The sequence below is a fragment of the Tuber melanosporum genome (genome assembly GCF_000151645.1).
Source record: "Tuber melanosporum whole genome shotgun sequence assembly, scaffold_218, strain Mel28".
Classification (NCBI taxonomy): domain Eukaryota; kingdom Fungi; phylum Ascomycota; class Pezizomycetes; order Pezizales; family Tuberaceae; genus Tuber; species Tuber melanosporum.
Genome location: NW_003298884.1, coordinates 120,146 through 132,795, shown reverse-complemented (window position 1 = coordinate 132,795; position 12,650 = coordinate 120,146). Strand labels below are relative to the sequence as shown.

Sequence of the window (12,650 nt, the reverse complement as noted above, 5' to 3'; positions counted from 1 at the left end):
CTTGTATATGAAGTATAATCAAATTCTTTTATTTTAGTGTTGTGCACTAGTAACTATAGTTGCACCTTAGGTGTGGGGCCAGCGAATTGTCGCACAAAACTCGAACTCAACCGCGGCGTTTGCTGAAACCCGCCAAGGAAGCGAAAATAGGTACATTGTGCTGAGTCAGCAGCACCTCCTGCATACCCTGCAAACCCTCCTTCTACGTTCCTTTCCTCTCTCTCTCCTACCAAGTTTTAATGTAGTCGACCTCTGCAGTAAGCGTACTTCCTTTATTTTGCTCCAACCTACCAATCTTGTCTCCGCAATCATGAAGGCCAAGGCATATTCCGCCCTTCAGAAAACCTACGATCAAGCATTCCTCATCCGCTCCACAGCTGTATTTTACCCCCCCCATTGCTATCCTGCATCCAGTCCATAGGTAGCCTATTGACTCCCGGTTATGCTTATTTAATATAATTAGGTCTACTACGAAGATCAAGGAAATGAGGTAGAAGCTTTACGATGCTGGCGCGAGTGTCTTGGTCAACTCCAAGGCCATAATTCCGCGGGTCATCGCCCTCGCTCAGAAACAGAACGTACCTTGTTGAGGTCGCTCAAAGCAATGCAGGATCAGTGCCAGGAGCGATCGGAACTACTGCAAACATTATTGATCAGTCGAGTGGAGGCGGAGAATAACGGACAGGGCTGGAGGAATAAGGACGCAGATCCGGCGACGTCCAGCCTACAAGCTGCTATTACAGCTGGGAATGTTAAACCGGCCGTCTTACCTATACCCTATCCACTTCCGCCCCCGGTTCCCCCCAGGAGACTGCCTTCGTCCGGTTCTTCGTCCGTTCGAGATACATCGAGGGTCATTCCTCCATCTCTTCATCCCGCTAGTGCCCCGCCGCCCAATATCACCCATTCCTCTTCATCTCGGACACCGAGCCCGGAGAAAAGAGCTTTCCTATCCACACTACGGCCTACACGCAAACAGAAGAAGACAGATTCGAGGATCATAAATGACGGTCCGGAAGCTGCTGCAAAGGCTGCTACGCTGGCTTGGAGCTCCCTATCGCGAGCCGAGGGTGCGCACCTCTCACGAGCGATGGCGGCGCCGTCCACTGACCCCCTACCAGTCCGACAGAGCTTCGTCGCTTCGGCTTCAACAACAAACGATATATCGTGTGGACAGCGTGCTTCTACATTTACAGTACACCGGCGGCCCAGCCCACCTCCTGCCATGCTGTCCCGTACTGGCCTATCCGGGATTAGGTCTCGCCCTAATAGCTCTATCCTTCCGTTAGGCAACCCGCCATGTCCGGGGGATAGCATGCCTCCGGCACCACCACACGGGCACGTCCCACCTTCAACCGACAATATGCGCACCTCGCATCTACTTCACCGGGAGCTTCTGCAAGCCCTGCAGACACCGGCTGAGACCGCACATTGCTACTCATGCGCTGGTTCCCAGAGTGCCCCAACCTTCGCACCAAGAGTTCCCCCAAAGCCTGCCAAGTCTAAACGTCTTTCTCGTGTAAATAATAGCAAACCCGTAATACCTACACCCGAGCTGGAATCCAAAGAGGATTCGGATTCAGAGTACTACAAACCTCCTACGGCTACGAACTCCCGGAATACTATTCACCAACCCGCCGCACCAAGCGGGGGGGATAGATCGACCGGTCCCCCCACGCCATCTCCGGAGGAGGAAAAGCTGATCACGTCTACTGGAGGAGAGGAGGCGCTCCCTCCCCCAGAGAATACGCTTGATGGGCGGGTAGCGAAGGCTTTGGAAAGTATTGGTAGGGGGGTGGATATGAATGCAGCAATGCAGGTCGCAAATGAAATTGTCGTTAAGGGGGATGAAGTTCATTGGGATGACGTTGCAGGGTTAGATGCTGCGAAGCTAGCCCTCAAGGAAGCGGTAGTCTACCCATTTCTGCGACCAGATCTATTCAGCGGTCTGCGAGAGCCGGCACGGGGGATGCTCCTATTTGGGCCTCCGGGAACTGGGAAAACCATGCTTGCCAGAGCTGTCGCAACGGAGTCCAAGTCTACGTTTTTCTCCATTTCTGCCTCTTCACTTACATCTAAATATGCAAGTGCCCTCTTTACCTAATTATTGAATAACGCTGACCTTCAATATAGCTTGGCGAGTCGGAGAAACTCGTCCGGGCGCTCTTCGCTCTCGCGAAGGCAATGGCACCCAGCATCATCTTTGTCGATGAGATCGACTCCCTACTATCTTCAAGAAGCGGCCCAGGCGAACACGAAGCGACCCGAAGAATCAAAACCGAATTCCTAATTCAGTGGTCCGACCTCACGAAGGCTGCTGCGGGGAGGGAGTCTGCTGAGGGAGACGCATCCAGAGTGCTTGTTCTCGCTGCAACCAACTTACCCTGGGCAATCGACGAAGCCGCCCGCCGGCGGTTCGTTCGACGACAGTATATACCGTTACCCGAGGATGATACGAGAAAAAAGCAATTGAAGAACCTTCTCGGACGCCAGAAACACCACCTCAGCGCTGAAGACATCGAGAGGCTGATTGAGCTCACTCAAGGTTTGTCTCCCCCCATTTCACCCAATTTGGACGACCTTTAACGTTATCACAGGCTTCTCCGGCTCAGACATAACCGCCCTGGCAAAAGACGCGGCAATGGGCCCGCTCAGAAGCCTCGGCGAGGCACTGCTGCAAATGCAAATGGACGATATTAGGCCGATCACGTTCGAGGACTTCGAAGCGAGTCTTATGTCAATAAGGCCGAGTGTGAGTAAAGAAGGATTGCGGGCGTTTGAAGATTGGGCGACGAAGTTTGGGGAGCGGGTTTAATTCGGGATTATTAGAGCGATTGTATGACTTCTATACCTTCCTTCTTTTTTCTTTTGTTGTTCCGTTCCTAATTTGAGCAAAGGGGGTAATTTGGTTTGACTAATCGGGGGGACGGAGGTTGTATGATACCGCATAAACCACAGCAGCATTATCGCATATGAACGGTGTTGGCATTGTACTGTATAGGATCGAATAGAAATGATTTGATTTGAACTGGGAATGTAATTGGTCTCTCCCTTTTTGCAACCTGTCGGGTCTATGGTCCCCCGTCGAGTATATTACACACATCTTCCCACCAGGTACTATCCTAAGACCTGCTCATCCCCAGCTTCACCCTCCTTCACAATCCCCTCATATCCCCTCAAATCCTCTCTCGTCCCATCCTCCACCACCTTCCCAGCAGCCCACAACCCCTCAATATTACTCACCCCCACAACCCCCCGCTTCATCTCCCTCCTTAAAACCTTATCCCTGCGCTTGGCCTCCTTCTTGGCCACCCACTCCTCGACGCTCTCGAGGGGCTTCCTCTCACTCCCAGTGCGCATTGGGGAGATGATCTCAGCGACAATGTGCGTCTTCCTCCTGCTAGTAACGTGCCTGGGTAAAATTCTAACGCAGTCGCCTTCAACGCAGGCTTCGGCGCCATCGTGTACGAGGTGGTGAGTGTAGTCGGTGTATTTCTATCGAAGAAATGGTTAGCAGCGGGAGTTTGAGGTAAAGTGAAGTGGGGGGAGGGGAGGGGGAACCTTTCGGATGTGGGAGTTCCAGGTCAATTTTGGGACTCGCACGCGGATGGTTTTTGCGCAGCGGCCGGTGGCGACGACGATGCCTATTGCCATTCCCACACTTTTTGATTTACTTGTTTTGTCCTTTCTTTTCGTTCCCTTTCGTTTGGTTTGTGTGGAGTTGGGGGTTGTGCGGCGGCGGTGGTGTGGGGTGTGGGATTTTCCTCGGCTTCGCCCTTAATTCCAGTGCTCGAGTACCGGTACCCGAATGGATGTGTGGAGGGTGGGTGGTTGAAATATAGTGAGGCTCTCGCGCCACGTTTTGGATTCCGGCCAATGGGACAGGGTTTCGGGGCGCAGTCTGGCAAAGATGGCATCAAATATCTGTGAGCGCAATAAATAATTCTCTTGATATTTCACTGGTATTATTAGGGAATTAGCTAGCCGGGTTTTGAGCTGCGGGTATTATTTTGATCTTCATTGGGAATGAGTTTCTGAGGATAACAATAGTAATAATAGTTCCTAACACTTCTCATGGCCCTGCTTGCTATAAAAAAGAATACCCGTAATTCCGTATGCGCCGAACTGGCTTGGCACATGAAGAATCGGAGAAGAGGACCGGGGAATGAAATAGCAGCCCTCATCGTCGGATTTTTTTTTATTTTGGTTCTGTACAGCTATCTCCCTGTTTTCAGTGCGCCTAATACACCCTTATTGTTCCCGCTTCTATAACTAATTATAAACAGACCGTTCATGGAAAGTGGAAAAAGAAAGAAAAAGAATGGAATCGCGTGTAATGTATTTTGAGGAAACTTTTTTTGGTGCTGGGGGGGATTATACCGAGTTGAGGCGGAGGTAGTATCTAAGACCAATTTTAGCAGAAGTTTAGGCTACTCCCGAGATCTTTCTTGATGAAAGTGAGGTCTACTTAGCCATCTCGTATGAAGTCCTTCAATAAACAAGTTAGCATTTGAATCATTTGTGATGTCACTCAATCCCCACTAACCAACAGATCGCGGTGCTCGGCATAGTAGTAACAATGCGAGGTCTGAGTCCTTTAAAGAACCCCCTATAACCTTCCCTCTCATGGATGATCTTTGCCGCGTCGAATAGCCCTTTGCCTATAGTGACGATAAGATTCTACAGCCCATAACCAGCACAAACAAAGGTGGAATAATTAGACTCACTATTGCGAATACGGCTATTATGAGATGTGCCCCTAGTCTGCAAGAGGGTCTTTATAACATCCAAAGGTGTAGTCATGGCCGCAGCCACGGCTCCTGCCATTCCGCCAGAGAGACAATGGCTAAATGGATCATATCTCCGAGTGGGGTTGAGAACTTTAGCCAGGCTTTCGTACGCAGTAAATTGGATCGCAGTAAATGGAATAGTCATGGCCAAAGTCGTGGGGTAAGAGATATAAAAGGCGCGGAAACCTTCATTGCGGTAGACTGAACGAGCACAATGGGTAATGGATTCATATGTAGAGCCATGCACTTGCATGCGCTGTTTGATGACTATCGTAAATCAGTAAAATGGTCACCCAAACCAACAGCATGATCCAACCTACCATCGAATGGGTTCATTAAGGCATCGCTGGCAATTGTGGCGCAAGCCCCGGCCGTAGCTAAGCTGAAATCAATCGGGCGAACTTGAGGGAAAAAAATTCAAGCAAGAACCTACCAACTGCAAAGGGATGATGTTCGGATCCAACATTTCCCCCTAGCTTCTGTTTTACGGCTTCGTAAGTGCCAAAATAGACGGCATGTGCTGGACCTGTAGGGCATTCAATATTCAAACCACCATTCCAGTCTGCCCACTCAGGAGGGACATACCAGCACCAACAGCGACACTCGCGATTCCTCTCCACAAAGAGCGAACTCCCTCAGTAGAAGATATTTGAGCAACTGCGTTCGTAATTCCGGTATACATAGCCGCTGGAGTAGGGTTGACAATTTGCATGCGAGTCTGAAGAGCCATTGAGCCGCCATTCCACCCAAATATTGACGGAGGTGACAAACCTTAATAGCATCGACCGGATACATCACAACATGCTCCTATTAATCAAATGAACTCGGTCAATTTGTTGCCTCTACATCTCCGGCGGACGGGTTTCCCTACCATGACACCAGCAAACGCTCCTGCGACCAAATTCGACGTTAAACTCCCGCCGCCTAGAGATTCGTAGTCGATATCTTGAGGTGGCGCATGGTCAGCCATCGTGCCTTTGATTGTGGCAGCCAGGGTGAAGAGCGCTGAGAGCAATGGTTATGAGTAGTGGAGGAGTGGTAAGGTAACCAGGTATTAGGTTGGAGCAAATGTGTCGAGTTGAGAGGAGCTAGGAAGAAGAAGGCTAGTGGGTCGGAATGAAGAGGGCAAGAGGTGTCTAAGGCTCGGGTTGGGGGGGGCGAAGACGCAATGTGACGTTGGGCTGAGGAACGGGAGTGTGATGAGCAGAGGGTGTACTATGGCGAGTTGTAACGACCCTCGTGAATCAATGGCCCTTTTTTTTTTCCTTCTTCCCACACCACACAATCAACCTCAGTGGAGGAAGGCAACCAGTAGATCGCCAAGGTTGCTTATTTTCTCTTCCTTTCCCTAACCCCCACCCCCCGGGAGCCGGTGGAGTCGCGATGCCCGTACTCCGCCTTGACCAAAACCCGCTCTGTCTTTAACCTAATTCGTGGTTACGGGGTTCTGCCTGATCTTATCCCAATCCTGCCCCGTGCCATAAACATTCATACGGATATCCATCATCCGGTGATTTCTCCCCCCCCCCGACACCATAGTGATGGCTGTCGTGATTCAAGAAAACCCTCTGCTTCGTTATTTAGTATGGATCCACCTTTCCACTAAAAATTTCGGTCCTTCTAAGCTCCTGCATCTCCAATTCGCCTTACCGTACATACCGGCTTGCCGCTCCCGGTGGGCTTTCGCTGGTCGACGGGGGTTTTACAGGGATGGGGGAGCGAGGCTCCCAAGGTTGGGGCTAATAGACCAAGCACTTGGGCTCCCTATCAGATTCTATGTGCCTCACCGATTGACATTGACTGGACTGACATGCCGCATGCACGGGAATGCCAGGCGGTACAGCCAAAAACCAAACCTTCTCCTAGTGGAAAATTCACCCATGGAATTGAATATATTTGTAAGAAGCAATGCTTTTTCCTTTCCTGCTTTTAATTCTGATATATGCATTGCACTATCCACTACTTACTTGAGCTCTGGAAGGATATTGTCGGCAGATGTAACTGTACAAGGATAGTTAGACCTTATCGCACCGCGGCGTATCGCCTAAGAGATGGTTTATATGTGATATCAGCACTCACCCGAGACCCCAGTATTGTCGGGTTCAGCAAACACCTTTGACACTTTTCCATCTTCAACGATGAGGGCATATCTCTTACTCCTGGGCCCACCAAATATAGGGGTTGCATCAAACTTCATGCCAACAGCGTCGGTGAACTCAGAGGAAGGGTCAGCCAGAAAGCGGAAGTTCTCATCATCACGAGAGGTGAGGGAGTCCTTCCATGCCTACACGTATCGGATGCCGCGAATTTTAACGGTCTAACTCCACCTACAAGAACAGAGCGATAGAGCCAGGCAGCCAAACTGACCTTTGTGACAAAGGGGTCGTTGATAGCCACAACATAGGTCGGAACATCAAATTTAGCTTCTATATATTTGGCGATGTGCGCCGCACTGCAAGCAGGAGAAAATGCTGATGAAACCAAAGAAAGTTAGTGTCTATGGCAATTCAGAAGTACTCTTCAAGAATTTGATAATATACCACCGGGAACTCCAAGAATAAGGGCTTTCTTTTTACCCTTGAGTTCTTCGGCAATAGAGACCCTCTTGCCTAGTGTAGACAATAAAAGTAAATATAGGCTGCTGAATTGTGTGATTCATGATGATGCACCAAGTAACCCACCTGGCGTATTTTCTCTCAATTGAATATTGGGAACCAAGTCACCAACCTCAATGAAAGCCCCAAGCGACGCGCGAAAACCATGAATAGAAGCAGTAGAAAGACGACGATGGGTACTTGGAAAAGCAATAGTCCAGGGACGGAGTAGAGAGAACATATCGATGGTCTGAGCAATTTTTATTAGCATGCGGCTCAACGAGGTGATCGGTCAAGAGGGTGGGGAGCGGCGTGAAATTCATGTTGAATTATTTTCGTACCTGTGCTTGTGATTTAACTGTGATTTAACTGTGAGGTGAAGAAGGTTGATCGTTGCGCTGAGGGAAAATAAGCAGGATTGCACTGTCTATAGTTGGAGTGAACCTTGCTGCGGAATTGAGGATGCAATGTCAGCGAGCGACGGTGTGGGTGCTGTGAGACACGCTCCTCCCTTCTCTCCTCCAGACGACGGCAGTAAGAGAAGTAAATGTGTGGCGGTAGAGTTTGCGAGAAAATCTTTAGAATCCAAGGCGATAGAACTATGTAAGTCACAACGAACATAATGCCAATAAATAAAATGTGAATCATTTATTGCGTCATAGGGTATAATCACCCTTGTGACTCTGAACAGTCAGAGAAATTAAGAATTAAAGATATTCTGACCTAAGTTAGCCTACCGACTGATACAGCAGAAACTATAATATCCTTTTATACTAATTTCAATATATGATACATCCATAAGGTATCAAGCTCCATACCTTTTTAAGGAATTGAATTTAATTTGTCTTGCACAGTTTTAGCAGGATTTCAGAAAGCAGGGTTTTGACTTTTGAAGCATTGTGGAAGGTAGTTAAATATTTAATATTAAAAGAGCAGAAAATTAATGAAGGGATTTATTGAAATTCACCTATATAAGTTATCTGGGCTGAATTAGATTGCAGGATTATATTGTATAATTTACTATTTCTTTATACAAGGTAATCTTCAGAACAGGTATAAGCAAGATATTAGCAAAATACTAAGTGACTGTTAATCTTACAGAAATTAACATAAGACTATAGAGACTAGTAAAATAGAGCTGAGCAAATGCTAAAGGGTAATATGGAAAAGCTGAAAACGGAGAAATTTATCCATTATGTAATAAATTACTGTAGTAGAAAATAGATATTAACTTCATAAATTATTAAAGTTATTACATATATAAAGTATTAGGGAAAAAACTATCTTATTTTAGAATGCAATAGCAAAAGCTATAATTTTTTAAATAAAGTACAAAGTAGTCATTTATAACTTTATAAAAAGTATATACAAAAACAAATAGAGGAGAAAAAAACAAAAAAACAAATAGACAATTGGTCAATACAAAAAATCTTTAAAAATAAATACTATTCAAAGTTGTAATTATTAAAGAATATTTATAGTGATGACTATTTATTGTCAGTGAAGAAGATAAGCTTACAACTATAATATTAGTATAGATAGTAAGCTATTATTCAGCACAAAATGCAAGATTTAAGTTAAAGTTTTCCAAAGCTATATCTAAATTCAATTTTTATATTAAGGGACAACAGATAGTCTAGTACAGAAAGAGACAGGTAAGTCTTATTGAATCTTATAGTATATGTAAGTTGACTAATTTAAGAATTAGTAATATATAGAAAAGTGTAGAAAAACTTACCTATAAAGCAAATGGAAGATGCAGTTACTTCTGATAAAGGACTATAATATCAATTAGAAACTTAGTTATTTATGGACTTTAATAAGAACATGGAAGTCAGAAGAACAATCAGTTAGTAGTTGTTTCAGATTTAACATATCATAATCACAATATCATGAGAGAGAAATTACATAAAAAATCTGGAACAAAATACCCTGTATTAGATTCTTGGTTATTGTACTGTGACATAAGTAATATTGCTCTAGTGTCCTCTACATTCCAGGTGCCCCAGAGTCAGTTGCAATGTTTGTTTGTATTCAGAAGATATGAAATTACCTTACTGTACTTTATTACATACAAACAAGATATCACATTCTTCTTACATCTGTCTAATCTCTGAGTTATTCTTCTTGTTACTTCCTTTTCACCATATCTGTAGCTTTAACTTATCTCTTGCCTGCATTCTGAGTCTAGTTACAGTTACTAGTTCCCTGCAGAGAGCATCTAGCTTTACCCTGTAATACTCTCTTGTATTATAACATGACACTGCTCCCAACACATATACGGTTCCTGCTCAAGTTATCTTACTTTTTACTTCCTGGTTCCAAGACACACACATTTACTATATCTCTCATCAGGGTCTTCTCTATTCCTAGTTCTCACTAGAGTATTTCTGAATGTGCCTATACAGTTGTCCAAGATCATATCCCATCTATCACCAGTGAGTACATTCTTAGGTAGTCCAATATATGTGCTGATACTCTACTTTCGTTCTCCTAATTCCTGATGAATTACACTCATGGAACTTTTATAACCAGTTAGTAACTTTTATTAAATTTACACCATTACTTCTATATCCTCAGGATCTTCTGATGTCAATCTGAATCCTTGTTTTCCAAGTTTATACTATTATGGATGTGAATTTTCAATTCCAATTTTTTTATTCTTTGAATCTCATACTTGCATAAGATGCCATATTGAAAATAGTCAACAACTACCTTTTCCAGCAGTTGTCTTCTGTTTGCAATCAGGTTACTTATATAAGCAATAGCTCCTACATACAATGTAGTAATAATATTATAATCCTCACCTGTGTTCATAATATAGTCTGGATCCTGTAATATCCACATTTCTAAATAAATATCATTAAACATTCTTAAATCAATCTCATTATTGACAAGTTAATACTTGTATATCTCTTATATCAGATACACCAAGGTAAGAATTGCTCCAATATAAACTATCAGACTTTTATGCATTTTCTCTTAGCTATAGTGTGACTAGGCTAAGTATATTCAATTTACATGGTGAGTTAGCTGCCATTAATATTTGAATATATACTTAATGCCATATAGTACTCTCTGCAAGTATGGTCCCACATTATACTGAGTATCAGAAGCTTTGCCAGGAGCTAGTCCTTTAGTGCATCATGTATCTTTTCTCTACCTGCTTATTTAAAGATAAAATTATTATTACTTGCTTTGTTTCAGAATATCAAAGTGCTAATGCATCAAGCTTGGGGGAGATGATAAACTGCAGGATCATAAAATGCAGGAATAGAGATTTCAATTGGTATTAGTAGTAAAATAAGAAGTGAGAAAAGTATTACATGATCTTGAAGAAGGTGTTACTCAGTTGGTAGATTGTGATGGCTATCTCTAGTCAGTATATAGTAGTGGAGAAAACTAGGAAGAACTTGCAAAAATGCATGATATTTTTATTCATTGTAATGATGATCAGAAAGGATCCTGCAAGATGGCCCCTATCAGCATACCCTACTTAGTTAGGATTTATCTAAATAGTCCAAAATGTTAGTGAAGTCAAGTCTACAATGTCATAAGGAAACCAAGTTTTGCAGTCTCATTCCAATAGCATGTTGGCCATTAAAACTGTGTAGGATCTGTCAGACCGCTTTATTTTTATTTCTCCATCTGTCCTTGGTTAGATATTTATGTAAACATTCTCCAGACTCTATTGATTACAATAAACGATTGTCAAACTGGTATAAGTATTTGTAAAAGTAACCAAGTAGATACAATTCAGTCAAATAGTAGTGAGATTCAGTATGAATCAAGTCCATATATTTGTCATTGTCTCTTGTGCAATTGCCTTCATGCACTCTGTACCTCTTAGCGGTAGCAACTGGCTTGTTTATTTATACTCTCTCATGTTATAACTTTTTTTGTTACTCATTAACCTTGACCTGTATCCATTTTGATATTCAGAACATTAAGAAAATATCTATCACTTTATGATACTAGTTTAGCTATCATTCTATATAGGCTAGAGTTTCAAGTATGTGGTGACAGTAGTGCCCCTTTATGGTAAAGTGAAACAGCATGATAAGTCAGCTGTAAGTAGATTTGAATGATAACATTTATATACTCTCTGGCTGCTACAGTACTAGGGTAATAACTTTTAAAAGACAATATCCTAAGTTTCATATCACCTTTTCTTGTCGCTGTGTAATATTAATGTGAAGCTTGTTTGGTATAAACAATCCAGGGTTTAGCAGGAAAAAGGTCTAAATGATATCAAAGGACTGTGCTTGTATATGCATATGAGAGATCTTTGAATCCAGTCGATCATAGACTTGAATAATTGAGATAGGCCATGTGAAGCATATCCAGCCAGTACATATCTGGCACCAAAACATTATTAAGTTTATGAAGAACAATTCTCCTTATACCTTAGTAAAGAATTACTCATGCCCAGTTATACGGCCCAGATATATCCTGCCACTTGGTTATGTTTCCTGTATTCTATACATTTGGAGTTGCATTACAATTATGCTAACATCCCATGGGTCTCAGGCTGTGAGGCTCTGTTTACTTATATCCCATATCTTGTTTCCTAGTACTTTGATATCTAACTCACATTCCAGGTACTTTGTACTAAATTTATAATCAAGATACTCCACTCTCTTGGCTGTACCATTTTCATGTCTGGAGACTTTACAAATGTTTGCTACTTGGCAGACATGCTTTGGGCAACCTGATTCCTGGTGTTATTGTATCTTGTTTTTCTAAACTAATCCTAGATTATTATCACTCTTCTTTACGTACTTACAAACTTTCTTTCGGGCTAAGAAGTAGCTACCTTTCATTTGTCTGCTTTTGTTACCATTTCCACCCCCTTTCCTGTCACCATGATTAGGGGTGCCTGTAGTCCATTGTTTGTTCTGTGCCTCTTGTCAGATAAGTGGGGCCAGTTTCAACTAGCCCACTAGTAATGGGTAAAGCCACCAATCACAATCAAGAACTGAACCATCGAACACAGAGACAATACGAGTGTCTGTCAGCCAATTGTACCACACCACTTCAGGAAATAACAAAGAGCCACTAAGAGGATAAAAGGTTCAGGGTCAAAGCCATCCCTACTGAATTGAGGAGGAGACACCTGACTAAGCCACAGTAAATACCACAAGGATACAAACTCTAAGGGAACTGTGATAAACAACATGGTAGGATTCTGACCGCCGAAATATAGAGTAATGAGTAAGGGCGGGGCCAAAAAGGCCACTATCCTGGAGGAATAATAGTGGCCTGT

The 12,650-nt window shown here is 43.7% G+C and overlaps 4 protein-coding genes; 1 reads left to right on the top strand and 3 right to left on the bottom strand.

Moving 5' to 3' along the window:
* Positions 1–240: 240 nt before the first annotated feature.
* GSTUM_00000746001 (uncharacterized protein) lies at positions 241–2,815 on the top strand (the record flags this gene model as incomplete). XM_002838041.2 has 5 exons in its annotated part: positions 241–379; positions 464–1,867; positions 1,914–2,087; positions 2,134–2,545; positions 2,598–2,815. Exons 1-5 carry the CDS (start codon positions 311–313, stop codon positions 2,813–2,815), a joined length of 2,277 nt encoding a protein of 758 aa, XP_002838087.1. The 5' UTR covers positions 241–310.
* Positions 2,816–3,015: 200 nt separating this feature from the next.
* GSTUM_00000745001 (uncharacterized protein) lies at positions 3,016–3,734 on the bottom strand. XM_002838040.2 has 2 exons: positions 3,562–3,734; positions 3,016–3,495 (listed from the first exon to the last, which is right to left on the bottom strand). The coding sequence occupies exons 1-2, from the start codon at positions 3,652–3,654 to the stop codon at positions 3,118–3,120; spliced, it is 471 nt and encodes a 156-aa protein (XP_002838086.1). The 5' UTR covers positions 3,655–3,734; the 3' UTR covers positions 3,016–3,117.
* A 255-nt stretch (positions 3,735–3,989) lies between these two features.
* Positions 3,990–6,689, bottom strand: GSTUM_00000744001 (uncharacterized protein). XM_002838039.2 has 9 exons: positions 5,662–6,689; positions 5,562–5,597; positions 5,376–5,508; positions 5,224–5,316; positions 5,111–5,167; positions 4,728–5,057; positions 4,547–4,661; positions 4,469–4,489; positions 3,990–4,402 (listed from the first exon to the last, which is right to left on the bottom strand). Exons 1-9 carry the CDS (start codon positions 5,758–5,760, stop codon positions 4,375–4,377), a joined length of 912 nt encoding a protein of 303 aa, XP_002838085.1. The 5' UTR covers positions 5,761–6,689; the 3' UTR covers positions 3,990–4,374.
* A 1-nt stretch (position 6,690) lies between these two features.
* On the bottom strand, positions 6,691–7,941 carry GSTUM_00000743001 (uncharacterized protein). XM_002838038.2 has 6 exons: positions 7,726–7,941; positions 7,472–7,634; positions 7,331–7,399; positions 7,158–7,261; positions 6,870–7,074; positions 6,691–6,791 (listed from the first exon to the last, which is right to left on the bottom strand). The coding sequence occupies exons 2-6, from the start codon at positions 7,623–7,625 to the stop codon at positions 6,754–6,756; spliced, it is 570 nt and encodes a 189-aa protein (XP_002838084.1). The 5' UTR covers positions 7,626–7,634; positions 7,726–7,941; the 3' UTR covers positions 6,691–6,753.
* Positions 7,942–12,650: the final 4,709 nt, after the last annotated feature.